Raw genomic sequence first — 16,861 nt, forward strand, 5'->3', positions numbered from 1 at the left:
TCCTCTGTTAGAATATTGCTGCGCGGTGTGGGATCCTTACCAGGTGGGATTGACGGAGGACATCGAAAGTGTGCAAAAAACGGCAGCTCGTTTTGTATTATCACGTAATAGGGGAGAGAGTGTGGCAGATATGATACGCGAGTTGGGATGGAAGTCATTAAAGCAAAGACGTTTTTCGTCGCGGCGAGATCTATTTACGAAATTTCAGTCACCAACTGTCTCTTCCGAACGCGAAAATATTTTGTTGAGCCCAACCTACAAAGGTAGGAATGATCATCAAAATAAAATAAGAGAAATCAGAGGTCGAACAGAAAGGTTTAGGTGTTCGTTTTTCCCGCGCGCTTTTCGGGGGTGGAATGGTAGGGAGATAGGATGATTGTGGTTCGATGAACCCTCTGCCAAGCACTTAAATGTGAATTGCAGAGTAATCATGTATATGTAGATGTAGGCTGATCCCATGTCGGTGTCTGCTCCGCTCACATGCTTTTGTTATTGCGTCACGTGCCAACAGCGCCACCAGGTGGGGTCCAGTGTCGTGGTGGGCGGTGCTCATAATGTTTTGGCTCATCAGTGTCGTTAGGCTTGCGGAGTGCGTGAGTGAGTGAGTGAGTGCTGGAGGGTTTTTCAACACGTGGTGGTGTGGATTCCCAGTTCTTGCTTCTGTGCGGAGAATTGGATGTGGGGAATGAGTGGCAGAGGGCTGTTTGGCTTGGAATTGTGTGTGTTGCTGGCTAGTCTGCTGCCTTGTGTAGAGTTGGACTTGCAGTGTTGTTTGTGACGCGTTGCCGTGTGCCCTGTGCAGTCTCCGCTGCCGCGCGGGTACCCGCCGCTGCCGTCGGCCATGCTGTTCGACGACGACCCGGGCATCATGTCGGAGGTGGAGACCAGCTCGACGGGCTTCCGACGAGGCGGCAAGCAGCGCTCCAGCTTGCCCGTGGTTCGCACCCCGTCCAAGACCCTGGAGCGGCCTCTAGGTGAGCCATCCTACAGACTTAGTGGTCACAGTAATCACACTATTCAGTTTGTATTTTGACTACTAACTACACTTTGCAGTGAGCTGATGCAGCAAATTTCATAGGGGAGACCACTCTTTACCACTATGTAATTTTTTGGGAATCCAGGCTTCCCTGACGAATTTCATTGATGAAAACTTGGCTTATCAACCGAGACGTAATGTCGTCTTGTCGCAACATTTCAATGACTTTCCTATTTGCCATCTTCAATTGGTGTTGTGTTGGTGCTCAGTTCATCCCTTTACAGACACTGGACTACGCAGTCCTCTCCCAAGAGATCAACAGGAGAGTGAATCGCGTGCCTTCAGCAGAGTGGAGTTGGCTCCGGGTATCGAGTCCCGAAGCTGGCGGGGTGAAGTTGGCTCCAGAGCTCAAGTCCCAGTCATGGTAGGGTGAAGTTGGTTCCAGGTGTCGATTCCTGGTGCTGGCAGGTTGCATTTGGCTCCAGAGCTCAAGTCCCAGTCATGGTAGGGTCAAGTTGGTTCCACGTGTCAAGTCCTGGTGCTTGCAGGGTGCAGTTAGCTCTGGAGCTCAAGTCCCAGTCACGATAGGGTGAAATAGGTTCCAGGTATCAAATACTGGTGCTGGCAGGGTGCAGTTGGCTCTGGAGCTCAAGCCCCAGTCGTGGTAGGGCGAAGTTGGTTCCAGGTGTCGAGTCCCATTGCTGACAGGATGAAGTTGGCTCTGGGTGTGTAGTCCCAGTGCCGGAAGCGTGAAGTTCGCTCCAGGTATCGATTCCTGGTGCTGATAGTATGAAATTGGCTCTGGATGTCGAGTCCTAGTGCTGGCAGGGTGAACTTGGCTCTGGAGGTCGATTCCCAGTAGTGGCAGTGTTAAGTTGGTTCCAGGTGTCAAGTCCTGGTGCTTGCAGGGTGCAGTTAGCTCTGGAGCTCAAGTCCCAGTCGCGATAGGGTGAAATAGGTTCCATGTATCAAATACTGGTGCTGGCAGGGTGCAGTTGGCTCTGGAGCTCAAGCCCCAGTCGTGGTAGGGTGAAGTTGGTTCCAGGTGTCGAGTCCCATTGCTGACAGGATGAAGTTGGCTCTGGGTGTGTAGTCCCAGTGCCGGAAGCGTGAAGTTCGCTCCAGGTATCGATTCCTGGTGCTGATAGTATGAAATTGGCTCCGGATGTCGAGTCCTAGTGCTGCCAGGGTGAACTTGGCTCTGGAGGTCGATTCCCAGTAGTGGCAGTGTTAAGTTGGTTCCAGGTGTCAAGTCCCAATGCTGGCAGGGTGGAGTTGACGCTGCCTCCACCACTTTCTCATCCGAGCGTTCCTGGCGTATTTTTACTAACGCCTTATCCTGGTTGACAAAATCGCTGTGCACGCTTATTTCCACTGTCTCTTTGATGACCAAATGCCACAATCCATTACCTAGACACACCACCGTTGTCTGTTCAAAAACAAACGTGCTTCTTTTGTTGATGTTGTACTCCGCAACTGCAGACTTGTCAGTTTCGCTGACTCAAACGCTCTACACGTTTTCTGAACAGCACTGCGAGATGCATCACAGTATCTGCCCGATGGACTGCATGACCAGGTGTCTACAGCATCTGTTGCGAGTGTGGCATGGCGGTACATTGGGCAGACGCAGCGATGCATATCACAGTTCTGTTCAGAACAAGTGTTTGCCTTGGTCAGACTGAAAAGCCTGCAATGGCAGTGCACGGCATAAACAAAGGACGCACGTTTGTTTTTGATCAGACAAAGGTAGTACGCTAAGCTAATGAATTCTGGCATTCAGTCATCAAAGAACCAGTGGAAATAAGACTACACAATGATTTTGTCGACTGGGACAACGCTTTCTAGCGGAACTCCCTATGGGTATTGGCGTTCGTAAGGAACGCTTTCATTCGAAAGTTGCGTAGGCAACGGACGGAATAGACAGGCAGCTCCCAGACTCGGCGCCTAGACCTCCCTCTACACAGGTGCCCCCATCCCCAACCCTCACCGCGGCCATCAGGAAAAGAGATGAAACTTCCTGACAGATTAAAACTGTGTGCCGGACCGAGACTCGAACTCGGGACCTTGGCTTTCGCGGGCAAGTGCTCTACCAACTGAGCTACCCCAGCACGACTCACGCCCCGTCCTCACAGCTTTACCTCTGCCATTACCTCGTCTCCTACCTACCCACTTGCCCGCAGAAAGGCAAAGGTTCCGAGTTCGAGTCTCGGTCCGGCACACAGTTTTAAACTGCCAGGAAGTTTCATATCAGCGCCCACTCCGCTGCAGAGTGAAAATCTCATTCTGGAAACATCCCCCAGGCTGTGGCCAAGCCATGTCTCCACAGTATCCTTTCTTTCAGGAGTGATAGTTCTGCAAGGTTCGCAGGAGAGCTTCTGTAAAGTTTGGAAGGTAGGAGACGAGGTACTGGCAGAAGTAAAGCTGTGAGGACGGGGCGTGAGTCGTGTTTGGGTAGATCAGTTGGTAGAGAACTTGCACGCCAAAGGCAAAGGTCCCGAGTTCGAGTCTCGGTCCGGCACACAGTTTTAATGTGCCAGGAAGTTTCATATCAGCGCACACTCCGCTGGAGAGTGAAAATCTCATTCAGAAAAAGAGATGTCTGCGATCTAGAGGCTATAAAAGGACAAACCGGTCATGACCCGACAGTTCACCAGACGACAAGAAATAGAAAACTTGTCGAAACGTTGCGGCGAGACGACTCGGCTAATAACACGAAAAAGATTTAATCAACTTTGTAATCATTTGTCAGAAATGACGAAATATGTTGTGCAGAAGATTTTGACCACCCTCACTTGGACGAGTGTCTCAAGAAAAGTGCTGCACCTAAGAGCTAAAAATTGTTGGTGTTACGTTTGGTACGTGTTGGACTTTCGACGAAATGTGGGACGCTAAAGGGGGGAGGCTAGACCATTTGGCACGGAATGAGTCACTTTTCTGTTCTCTCAGCCATGCTGCGTCTCGGTACTGTCCAGAGAAGCTCTACCTTAAGTTTTTGGAAAAAAAAAAAAAGAAAGTTCTGTCGTCCAGATAGTGTTTGACTTTATACTGTAAACTCAGTATTTTCTTTGGCACAATAACAGAAACTGTTTTACGTTCCTAACCAGTGTCTGTCAGCTTTCGCCATCATCACAACTGGAAGGCAAAGGAAACAATATCTGCTTTACCTTGTCACCTCTACACACGTGGGACAGCATAAAAAAAATTACAACGAAAACTGGTTTTCATATCGACTCAGAGCAGTATCAGTTCATCACCAAGTGAAGCCCTGCCAGACTACATTGTGATGCTCTTGCTATTCCCGTACAGATGCCTAGTTACTTGCTTAATGATCCATTCGGTTAAAATATCGCCTGTTGTGCATCTGTGATTCGTATTCACCCCAGACATGTACTGCCTAATCTAACAAAAGGCATCATCATTGGTTTCATTTCTCCACATTGTTACCGAGTAACTTTCTATTACATAAATTTGCTAACTTTTCATTTGGCTCGTCGATTTGTGAGAAGTGGTTTTGATTGGTGCACTGGTTTCCCTGTGTCTCTTCAGTTTCCAGGGGCCAATTGCCTGTTCTTATGTTGTGGGAAATAATAACTATGTTTCCGCAGAACGGATAATACTTCTTCTGCAGTGCAGCCTTAATGTGAGAAAAACTTCTTTACGTGCCTTTTGGATATAAAACTTGATGTATTTTCTTTTTCAGTGTTGTACGTGTTGTGGTAGTAACGTGCAGTGACCAGTGAGAAACCACACACACACACACACACACACACACACACACACACATTCTTGCGCTGATAACGCATGAAGGGACATCCTCAATTATGTGATCACATAAAATTGACCAGGACGATTTCATAAGACAGAATGAAGAATCAAAATAGTGTCGATGACAACAGTTGGTAACGACGTAAGCAGTACGATGACGACCAAATAAACGACGTTGAAATAGACGACAACAGTACAAAACACGACAGGAAAATAATGGAAGACAACAAAGAGTGAGACGATGTCGTATTACACGACGATCACAGCCAAACTGAAGACGACAAAATAGAGGAACACGACGACGACGAAAACGATGGCGAAATAGGTGACGAAGCTGAGATTGACGATGGTGAAGGCATCAAATGTGACAAAACAGACGATGGGAAACTAGAGGAAAGCGATGATATAAATGATGTCGAAGTAGGGTCGACAAAGTACACCATGCAGAAATAGACGATGACTGCGACATGACAACGGTATATACTATGTGGAAATAGGTGGTGTTAACAGTGAAATAGATTATAAAATATACAACAATGAACAAACGGCATTGAACTAGAGGAAAACAATGCAAGAGATGATGATAATGATGTAGACTGCGACAATTGACGTGATGACTATAGTCAGACCACAACAATGAAAGGGACAATGACAACTCAGAGGACGATAATAATGAAATACATGACAGCAAGGAAAGAGAGAGTGAAGTAGGACAATGACAATATAAATGACGATCATGATGACAACGTTAATAACAACAATTAAGAAATGGACAACTTTGAAAGAGAGCAAAGGTGTGAAAAACGCTCTGGCATTGTCAGTATGGGGGCGATTTGGAATGTACAATAACTGAAGGAAACTTCAGAAGTCAAGATAATTAATTAAACATTTAACTGGATGACTGGTTTCGACAGAGCTATGCTGTCATCGGTCAATCTGCAACAGAATTTTACGTTCATCCTTATGCGGACCCGGCAATGGCAGCATAGCCCTGTGGTTATCACGTATGGTTGGTTGGTAATAACACACTCTAAATATCGTATATGCATTTATTAGACACTGAGGCAAGAAGAACAAACATGGCAGAAACACAAGTTGCGCGCCGAGAGAGATAGAACAAAAGCAGTTCAAAGAAGCCAAGAGTCAAAGATATGGCGCTCTGTGCCAGAGACGCCACAGCCCTATCGAAACCAGTCAAGCAATAAAGTGCTTTTTCAGCGATCTTTGCTCGTGAAGTTTTCTTCAGTTACCAAAGAAAATGGAACATGGTGATGATGACAAAGTGTACAACAGTGACAAACAGACCCCAGCGACAGTAATGATGCTCTGATGATGAACATTATTTCTGCCTAGGTAATTGTGATGACTTGCATGGTAGTACGGTTACCATTCGGCCTGGACTAATGAGCTCAGTTTTTAATTATTGCTTATAAATTGTCAGAGTAGTAGCTTGCAGGCCCAGTGACGTGCCGGACCTAATGTGTCTGTTAGCCAATGCAGACGTCAGAGCGTAGTGAGTACGGTGTGGTACGTTGTGGTGTGGTGTGACGGCCCCCAGGTAAGGGCGGCGGCGCAGTGGCGGGCCCCCCGCTGTTCGCGTACCCGTACCCCGCCATGGTGCCGCACGTGGTGTACCAGCCGGTGCTGCCCAGGCCGCAGCACCACCACCACCGCGGCCACCAGCAGCCCGCGCAGGCCGCCACCACTGGCGGTAGGGAGCGCTTCTCTCTCCCTCTCTCTTTCTCTGTCATTCTGCCTCTTTCCATCCACCCCATTGTCTGCTCCTGTAGATGGTTGGCAACTGTTCAGCATGGCACCCTCCACATTAGAGGAAAACCAATACTATTTGCCATCCCTGCTATATGCAAAGTAATAGATAAAAGGATTACACAAATAGTATTTTGTCCATCAGGGCTTGAGTGCACCATCACTGTTTTCAGAAATATCACTAAAGAAAAAAATTGCAACAGTCCGTGCCTTTTCTATTAATGTAACTACACTTTCTGTTAACATAACTATACTTTCATTCTTTCTTTCTTTGACTTGCGCCTTTATCCCGTGGTTGTGCAGAGTCAGTGTGGTTAGGTACGGATTTGGCAATGTGAATGTTAAGGGGTGGCCAGATACCCATCCTGCCACCACCTTGTACCCCCTGGGATGGAATTAGTGTACCCCAGCTGTCTGCATCTAGTGTAATCCATGGATAGTGTGAAGGTGTTCAAATGCCTGCGAGTTGTGTAATTGAGGCAGGGGTGGTGGGGACCAGCCCGTTGTTCACGTTGTGGGATGTGGAAAACCGCCTAAAAACATCTAGGCTGGCTGGCACACTGGCCCTCATCGTTAATCCGCTGGGCGGATTCGATTCTGGGCCGACATGCCTACCCGAGTCCAGGGAGCAGAGCATTAGCGCTCTCAGCTAACCTGGTGGGCCATTAAAACTGCAACGCCACAAAGCTCGAACGCAACAAATGTCAAATGGCCATCAAGTGTACTACACGTGTGCATGTACAAATGCAGAAAGTGAGCAGATGCAGCTTTCTGTACATTCCGTATATAAGGAGAAATTATGTAATGGGTTTCTAATTCATAAATCACATTTGAAAGTTCTTTGTGAGAAGGCCATATTATGCCTCATGTAGGAAGCAGAAACCTGTACCAGCACATGGTTGGTTCATTTGGGGGAGGGGACCAAACATCGAGATCACGGTCCCATCGAACTAGGGAAGGGAGTTAGCCGTGCCCTTTCACAGGAACCATCCCAGAATTTATCTGAAGCGATTTAGGGAAATCACGGAAAACCTAAATCAGGATGGCCAGACGCATGTTTCAACCGTCGTCCTCCCGAATGCGAGTCCAGTGTGCTAACTGCTGCGCCACCTCGCTCGGCACCAGCACATGTCGGAATTTGATAGTGGCAGGATCACGATCTGTTGGGAAAGTGGTTTATCATTCTGCAATATTGCTGCTCATGTTTCTCGAGATACTGTTACTGTTGTGCAGATAAGTAATTGATGGGTTCAGGAGGCTCATACTGAATGCTGTGCAGGGTCTCAACAATCCCATGTGACTGGTGCTGGAGAGGTTAGACGTGCTGTTCACTTAGACATGAGGGATTGTACAGCTATGTCACGTAGGACGACTCAGTAAATGGGCTTGTTTCAAGAAAAGTATGCACAGAATCGGTATGATGACATATGGAGGACCTTGCATTGACACCAAGGTGACCATTGTTGCTGCTCTCCTTGGGGTGGTAGCAGAGAGTGGTGCACTGACAGTGTCGACACTGAACACAAGGGTGGCACCACTTTGTCTGTTCTAGTAGACTCCCTTTTCTACATTAATAATCACAATGGACATAACTGTGTGTGGAGGCTCCAAGGAGAAAGAATGTTGCAGATTGCATTTGTCATCACCATATGGCCCCAACTCCTGGTGTGATGCCATGTAGTGCCATTGGGTATACAACACGATCACCCTTGGTTCACATAGCTGGTAATTTGGTTACCAGCTGTTAAATTTCTGGCATTTTAAGGTCGGTGGCTGTGTCCCATCTTTGCTGTCTCTGTGGGGTTATCTTTCAGCAAGATATCACAAGACCACATGTCTCCTACCCTGACCTGACATACCTCGATACAAATGGTGTTCTACAACTGCACTAGCCAGGACATTCTCCAGATCTGTTACCCCCCCCCCCCCCCAATGACATCTATTCATGGGTGGTCAAAAGACTAGAACAACACGACTTGCCAGGTACTGTGATTGATGAAGACTTGGACAGAGCTGAAGCAGCACAGAATGACATACCTGCACCTGTCAGGCGGCCATCAGTTCTGCTGGAAGTGGCATCTCTGTGTACTAAATTGTATGCCACCAGGTCATGTACAAATGCAATGGTGTATTCTTCCTGCTTTATTGTATACATGCAGTAGCTAAAATTGCGTTACCTGGTATACTTACTCCCTTCTCCTCCTCCATCTGAACAGGCCTCGAAAGGCGCAATTGTACTGATCGACCGCCGTGTCACCCTGGTGGTGGTCTTGTGATATCTTGCTGAAAGATAACCTCACAGAGACAGCAAAGATAGGACACAGCCACTGGCCTTAACATGCCAGAAATTTAACAGCTGGTAACCACCATATGGAGAGACATGTGGTCAGCACACAGCTCGAAGCCAATGTCAGTCATTGTGACTGGAAGCGCTACTTCTAAATCGAATATCTCCTAAATTGCCCTCACAAGGACTGAATACACCCGCTTGCTAACAGCATTCGGCAGACCTCCATGGTCACCCATCCAAGTACTAGCCAAACCTGACAGCACTTAACTTCGATGATCTGACAGGAACCGGTGTTACCACTGTGGCAAGTCCCTGATCTGTACCTACTGGTGTTGCAGTTTTAATTGCCAACAGCGTAATTTCGGAATTAGACCAAACGACAGCGAGTGTTTCTAGTATGAATTTCACATTGTTATCTTATAATATAGCTGGATATTCGTTATTTTGTAGTTTACAAAAGCTTCTACTATAACATGAAAAGTCAACAAATTTTACTTACCCACCGATCAAAGATATAGACTCTGGATGATGTGTTTTTATACCTGTTATTTTTACGCCATACATAACATATTCTGAGTGATTTGATTGGCTGCACTAACGAATAGGGTGGTGATGTGATGGAATACCTCTACAGCCATGATGTGTGATACTGCAAATAATGTTGTACCTAGCTTTCATGGCGATATAGTTTAGATACAATAACTGAACAGTTGCTACAATTGGCTTCTGTTGTGCTTTGTCGTGTAGGCAGTTGGTGCTCACTGCCTTTTCTTCATTCATAGCTTAGCTTCAGCATTGGTTAATTAGTACCTGTACTGTATTTGTTAGCCTATAGCTTGCCATGTGCTTCTAGATTTTTGGCTACCTGTGGAGACCCATTTTCCAGCATGCTGAAATTCTTTCTATGTCAACATTGTTCTCATATGTGGCACAATGCCCTGGCTATTTCCAGAGAGTGCTGAATTTAAAGTGGCTTCTGCTTTCTCCACATTTAAAATCTTCATGTCTACACGTGTAGTCTCTCTCGAGCTTTCACTGACACTGGTAAGCCCAAATGTATGAGGTGCCACACAATAGCGAGCTCAGATGTAAATCAATTAAATGTCGCCTTGACAGAGATTCTGTAAGTTCTCGATAAGGTCTGGGCTTAACAGCGCCAGATGTTTGCTGGTTGATTCCATGCCCTGAAAAATATTTAAATCACCTTAATGCAGACTACCCAACTTACATCATCTGCACCCCTGGGTGGATGATGTACGTTCAATTGCATATCGTAAGGTGCATGAAATGTTTTCCAGCCCAGCATTAATTTCGCCTGTATGTGGTTGGCTCGAAGAATTATTGACCAAGAGAACTCACCACATTGCACTGTATGATGAACGTTCTACAAAGACGGAAGTAACGTCGGGTGTACCCCAAAAATGCATAATAAGACCTCGAACATTCTCATTATACAGGCTTGGGAGAAATTAAGTTCCGACTGAAAACTGGTGATAACTTAAATAATAAATAACCAGTTTTGATACAACGTGAAAAATGTTGTTCCTTAAAGCGGTAGAATAGTTACGCATTGTTAAAATTCCGCATAAGCACCACAATTATTCATCAGTTTCTGTAAAGGAATTTGGACATTTGTGACATACTTCTGTGGGTAATCTAGTAGCATGTTTTCAAGAACTTGGCGAATTCACTTCTCCAACTTGTCAACAGGTTTTGGTTGTGTACAATAAAATTCCCCTTTAACCCAAGAGGAAGAAGTCGAAGGGAGTTAGGCCAGGGCTCTTTGCAGGACATTTGAGGGTGCAAGATGTGCCATCCAGCATCCCGAAGAATGGATGTCTAGCCATTGTAACACAACTAACCTTCCCAGGATCGCCATGCGAGGAGATGTATACATCATGTGCCGCATACAAAGAAACACAGAATATGGCAAACAATCAGATAATTGCTTCAGGACGCTTTGGTAACAGGCAACCCGCTGGTGTATTCATGATTTCCTTATCAGTTTTATTTAGACTTCCTTGAAATTACAGTCACACTTGACACCATTAACAAAATTCCTTAGACAAAAGAAACTTCATGATGATTTCTTACATAAGAAAATGTGACTCATCGACGAAAGAAGTAGCTTACAAAACGCTTGTTCGTCCGATTCTTGAGTATTGCTCATCAGTATGGGACCCTTACCAGGTTGGATTAATAGAAGAGATAGACATGATCCAGCGAAAAGCAGCGCGATTCGTCATGGGGACATTTAGTCAGCGCGAGAGCGTTACGGAGATGCTGAACAAGCTCCAGTGGCGGACACTTCAAGAAAGGCGTTACGCAATACGGAGAGGTTTATTATCGAAATTACGAGAGAGCACATTCCGGGAAGAGATGGGCAACATATTACTACCGCCCACATATATCTCGCGTAATGATCACAACGAAAAGATCCGAGAAATTAGAGCAAATACGGAGACTTACAAGCAGTCGTTCTTCCCACGCACAATTCGTGAATGGAACAGGGAAGGGGGGATCAGATAGTGGTACAATAAGTACCCTCCGCCACACACCGTAAGGTGGCTCGCGGAGTATAGATGTAGATGTGTAGATATTGAGGAACCAATACCTGGAAACATATTTCGGCTACCGACATTTTGAGAGAATTTGATAAATTACTGAAAATGGTGACAAACAGTAAAAACTATTCAGGTTTTAAATTGTCACTCTTCTTTCCTGTGCATGCGTAGAGGTACATTGAGAACCATCTTTCCTATGTTTGGCAGTGAGCCTGAATAGCAAACCGCTGTCAGCATAAAGCTATTGTCAACTTCTATGTCTCAGCAGGCAGGGTTTGGCCACTGTCTTCCCACGTAGCTGGCAAGAACTCTATTTTTTGAGATCAGAAGGTTACACCAGTGTGGCGCCAGCTAAGCAATTAAAGGTCTGGTCCCGATGCCACAACCTGCCCATTCAGTGTCAGCTTCAAAACGAATCAGCAACTCCAGCTTCATCATCCTAGCAGACATGTTTCACCAGAAACATTAACCACCTTACAGTCGTAAAGACAGGCCTTGAAAAGGGATGTAGGGCCTTTTCTTGCATAAAGAGTAGGTCACTGTAATCATCCCTTGTGGACAATATCGTGAATGTAGCCTTCAAGCCCGTTGTGTCCCCAATAAGATATGGACCCATTTGTAGACAACATGGATGTCATGCCACACATGCAGTGACCCTTGGGTATGTTGATTCTTCGACAACCATCCTCAGATCCTCTGTTTCCCAATAATAACAGTTGTGCCAGTTAACAGACCCTGCAACATGAAACACAACCTCATCTGACCACATGATCTCACTGAAAACTAGTCTCTTGCCCATCGCTCTACCTGCATATGTATTCGACACATATGTTGAACACATCTCCTCCTTTCCTTCTCTGTTTCCCCCTCTCCCTCTCCCTGACTTCCCTCTGACCATCACCACCTCTCCCTCTCCCTGACTTCCCTCTGACCATCACCACCTCTCCCTCTCTCTCTCCCTGACTTCCCTCTGACCATCACCACCTCTCCCTCTCTCTTTCCGTCTCTGCTTTCCTCTCGCCCTTTTCCACCTGCCCACTACCCTTCTGCACCTTCCAGCTGACTCATGCATCTCCCTCTGCCCCCCTCTCTCTGTCTATTTCGTTCTCCCCCTTGCTCTGTCCATACCCTTCGCTACCTAACTCAACATGTCCCCATCTGACCACAGGGTCTCACTTTCATATGTGTTCAACCTGTGTGCTAAAAATAACTTCTCCTCCCCTTCTCTGTCCACACCTCATCCTCCCACCTCTATCTGTCTATCTCGTCCTCCCCCTCCCGTCCACAGCTCGTGCTCTAGTGGCTAGTGTTGCTGCCTCTGGAACATGGGTTCGATTCCCAGTCATGTTGGGAATTTTCTTTGCCCATGGTCTGGGTGTATGTGTTGTTCTCACCATCTCAGCATCATTCAAGATGTGGCGAGACTGGGAATGGAATGATTGGGAACTAGTATAGGCGCTGATGACCACAATATTGAGTGCCTCAAAAACACCTCTGTCTCCATGGCTTCCTGCCTCTCTCTTTGTCTGTTTCCTCTGCTACTTCTCTCCGACCATATCTTTCTTCACCATCTCCAGCTCCCCCACTCTCTTTCCATCTCTGCCCTCCTCTCTTCCTTTTCCACCTGCCCACTACCCCTCTGCACCTTCCAGCTAACACATACATCTCCTCCTGCACCTCTCTCTCAGTCCATTTCGTCCTTCCCCTCACTCTATCTGTCTCAACCTGTCCCCAGCCACGCTCATCGACACTTGTAGCCCCTGCAGCAAAGTCCAATAAAACAGGCAGATACTAGTCTTAACACAACATACCTTTCATGCAGGGCAGCCTACATGTTGGGGGACAGAAAACTATTTCTTGTCCCTGACCTGTAGGCTGTCCTGCAAAACAGGTTTATTTGGCAGGCTGATACTGTTCCCACACAATATGCCTGTTGTGTAGGGCAGCCGAAAAGGCATTTTTGGTCGTATCTCTGCCCCTATTGGAACTAAGAAGTTATAAATCACCAGTCTGATACTCATGAGGTCTGCCATTTCTGTGCCAAATTTGGTTGGAATCAACCCAGGGCTTTCAATATTCATACCAAGAAACCATCACCTTCCCTTATTTCAGCTGATGGTCACAGTCTTCTCATGGTAACTCTTTACAGTAATGTCCTTCCCTTGTATGAAAATTAAGCTCATTCTTCAGAACAGTTGTAATCGTGAGTTAGGTTAAACCACCCTCATGCCTGTCTTTGTGATTTCTGACGAATTTGAGTGATCATTACTTGAACCATTTCCACATTTTTGTCTGTGAATGTGCATCCACAGCTCTGGTACAGATGCTGTGCCCATTATTTTGAAGTGGCAATTCCTTATAGTCTTTATATATATCGAGCCATGAGGACCTTTTTCATTTTGATAACATCTATGTGCTTGCAATGCAGACAGCCATACTTGGTGTCGGGATGCCAGCTGAGATGCCTCACGCAAGGTTAGGTGTTGTGTCATGAGCTGCCACTGATACCTACAGTGACATAAATGAGACATCATGCAACAAGTTTCATCAGTTAAAGAACAAAATGTTTTTTATTCCATCAAAACTGGTTAAGTATTAATAAAGCTTCGAACTTTTTCAGTAAGGAATTAATGTCCAATTTACCAGAAAGGATCAGCAGTACTAAGAGATATTCACTGACAATATTGTCTACTGCAAAGTTTGGCCTTCAGACGATTTTAAGGAACTGCAGAAAGGACTTGGACAGAATTTGCATTTGATGTAGTGAGTGGTAACTATCTTTAAATGTGAGATCCTGTCTATAGGAAAGAGAAAGAAGCCCATAGTGTCTAATTGCAAAATTAGTCTTGAACATCTTGTTCCATGACATCATATAAGCATTTGGCTGATCTGATATGATATGGGACAAGCATATATAATCAGTAAAGGGAAGGTTTAAGACTTGGCTTTGTTGGCAGGGTTTTAGGAAAATGCAATGGACCTGTACATGACACATACAAGATGTTGGTGTGACCAATTCTAGATTATTGTTCAAGTGTTTCGAATCATTACCAATTAGGCATGACAGCAGACATGGAACAAATTTAGAGACATATTGCTAGGATTGTAACAGGATGGTATGGCTCATAGGAAGGTGTAACACAGCTGCTCATGGAACATAAATGGGAATCTCCGGAAGGAAGGCAACATAGTTCCGACAAACCCCTGCTGGGAAGTTTAAAGAACCTGTGTTCAAAGAAGATTGTGTGATTAGTCTGCTCTCATCATTGTATATCTTGCATAGAGGTCATGAGAATAAGGTGAGAGAGCCAGCATCACAGAATGCAAAACAGCAATGGAAATTGTCTTACACACTTTCTGCTTCCCTTGTACATCCCTGTTTGCACCGTAGATAGTAAAGAGAATTGCACCTACACAGCACATTTTAAACATCATTTCCTGTCCCTTAGGTAGTTTTATTGCACAACTAATCTTAACTCGCCATATAAAGCCTATCTTGATATCTCTATCATTAAATGTATTGCTTATTGTTCCTTCCCATTAGAGTGACTTCAGAAGTTGACTGTCTACTGTCAAATAATCATATAACACATTTTAGTGCATAAAATGCATAAATTATTGAATCACAACAAAATGTATTAGTGCATTAATAACGGAGTATTATTGTAGTTTTATATGAATTCTTAATGATGAATTTCAATAATTTCATTTGTGCTTTCTGCAGCAAAAAGCCATATTTTTTATAATACTGCGGCTCTTTTTCGTTATGTGATATCTAACTGATGTACATTTGTGTAACTATATTCACACCACCTCCTAAGTGTATGTAATATCATCATCATGGAAGAAGGCAGTCAATTTCTATGTCTTTTGTAACAATTTTGTTACATAATTTCGCTTATGTGTTTTGTTTGGCTATACTAATGTACTTCACCATCTTTAATATCTCAATATTTCTCTGTAATTAGAAAATATATTTTGACAATATATTTCATTGAATTTCTTTTGGTTTTCAGCTCCTCAAGAAATCTTTTGTCTCTTTATGTGCTGTAATAAGTATTTATTGCAATCTGAAAAACAATGTCATTGAAATAGTGCTCTCCCATTGACTGTAGTTAAAAATTAATAAGAACAAATTTAATTGCAGTTACTATATTTGATACAGTTGTGTGTTAGCTGCAATATAATTTTCACCAAGTATCCAGGGAAACAATTGCTAACAGATTATTGATTTATTGCTTTCTTGATGCTTCTATGATGAGAACATGAGAAAGATCTTTGTTTGTTCATTTTCAAATCTTGTAATGCATGGGTTATTTGGAAGAAAAGAAGCTCATGTAAATGAAGTGGGTATTTACTTTCTGAGGTTGCTGTGCTTTTTTTTGATATCTTACTTTTTCATTGTGTGATTGAATTCTTAAAAATATTTATACATTATGCAGATAGTTACTATGTGATTGTTTTTACAGATGGTGGAATATAAAATTCCATCTTTGGTAAATGAAAGTGAAAATGTTTCCTAAGCATTGTTTTCCTTCTCTCTCTTTTTTGGGATGGTTTTTGATTATTTATTTACGTGATGGCGCCCATTATGAGACAAATATGTCAACCAAGATCTTACAGATAAGATGATTTTTAGTTAGAGGGATTAATCTCTAATATTTCTCTACAGTTTTCTTGCCATAATGAAGCCACTGGCATGGGTCTTTCTGAACATTCTGTTTTGTTTATCTCTTTTGTATGATACGCTGTACGATGTAAAAGCTGAGTTTCATTTCAATCTCCTGCTGCTGGCAGTTTCGTTTTATCTCAGTTATATTTAATTTGATTTGATTCTTTACTTGCACAAAGGCACTCCTTCATGGGAAATTCCTCAGTGAAGGTCATATTTTAGTGATAAAAGTCTGTTTTTAATTGTTTTATACATGTGTGGTATGATTAGTTCAAGTCTCCTAGTCCCTGTACCAATAGATGTATAGGAAAAATGCACAAAATTATGTAGTTCCAATTGTGAAAACTTGATTATAAACCCCTTTTTGGATAAATGAAATACACAGTGAATGAATATGAAACTCATTTTTGACCATTAGTGTGTTGCCCCTAATACTGCACAGAATCCTTATAAATGCACCACTGTTTAAAACAAAAGTACCTAATCTCACAAATTTCAAACTGCATTAATTATTTCTGTTAATATAGTGTTTGTTTCCCTGGAGATTAGTTTGATGCCCAACAGGCTTTAGTGTCATTTGCAAAATTGTAATGCTACACTGAAATAATAATCCTTGTATAGTTTGTTAAAAGCACAAAAGATAATTGTCAATGATAGAACATTTAGTAAGCACTTCATGATTTGTTGGAAATTATTGACTTCAGTTAGGGAAATGGCTTTGATGTAGCAGAGAGGTCATTCCAGTTGTAATTTTCATCAAAGTCACTATAATTTTGAGCATAAAATAATTATAAATGTAACAGGGGGAATGAAACAATTCAGATATT

The 16,861-nt window shown here is 44.0% G+C and overlaps 1 protein-coding gene across 1 annotated transcript in view; it reads left to right on the plus strand.

Annotated features, from left to right (window-relative positions):
• LOC124720446 (coiled-coil domain-containing protein AGAP005037) overlaps window positions 1-16,861 on the plus strand; it is a 992,798-nt gene that overhangs the window by 55,610 nt on the left and 920,327 nt on the right. Inside the window, exon 3 of the mRNA XM_047245796.1 lies at window positions 803-974. Within this exon, the coding sequence (XP_047101752.1) occupies window positions 803-974 (172 nt within the window). The remainder of the gene's footprint in view (window positions 1-802; window positions 975-16,861) is intronic.

The sequence above is a fragment of the Schistocerca piceifrons genome, chromosome 11, assembly GCF_021461385.2.
Source record: "Schistocerca piceifrons isolate TAMUIC-IGC-003096 chromosome 11, iqSchPice1.1, whole genome shotgun sequence".
Classification (NCBI taxonomy): domain Eukaryota; kingdom Metazoa; phylum Arthropoda; class Insecta; order Orthoptera; family Acrididae; genus Schistocerca; species Schistocerca piceifrons.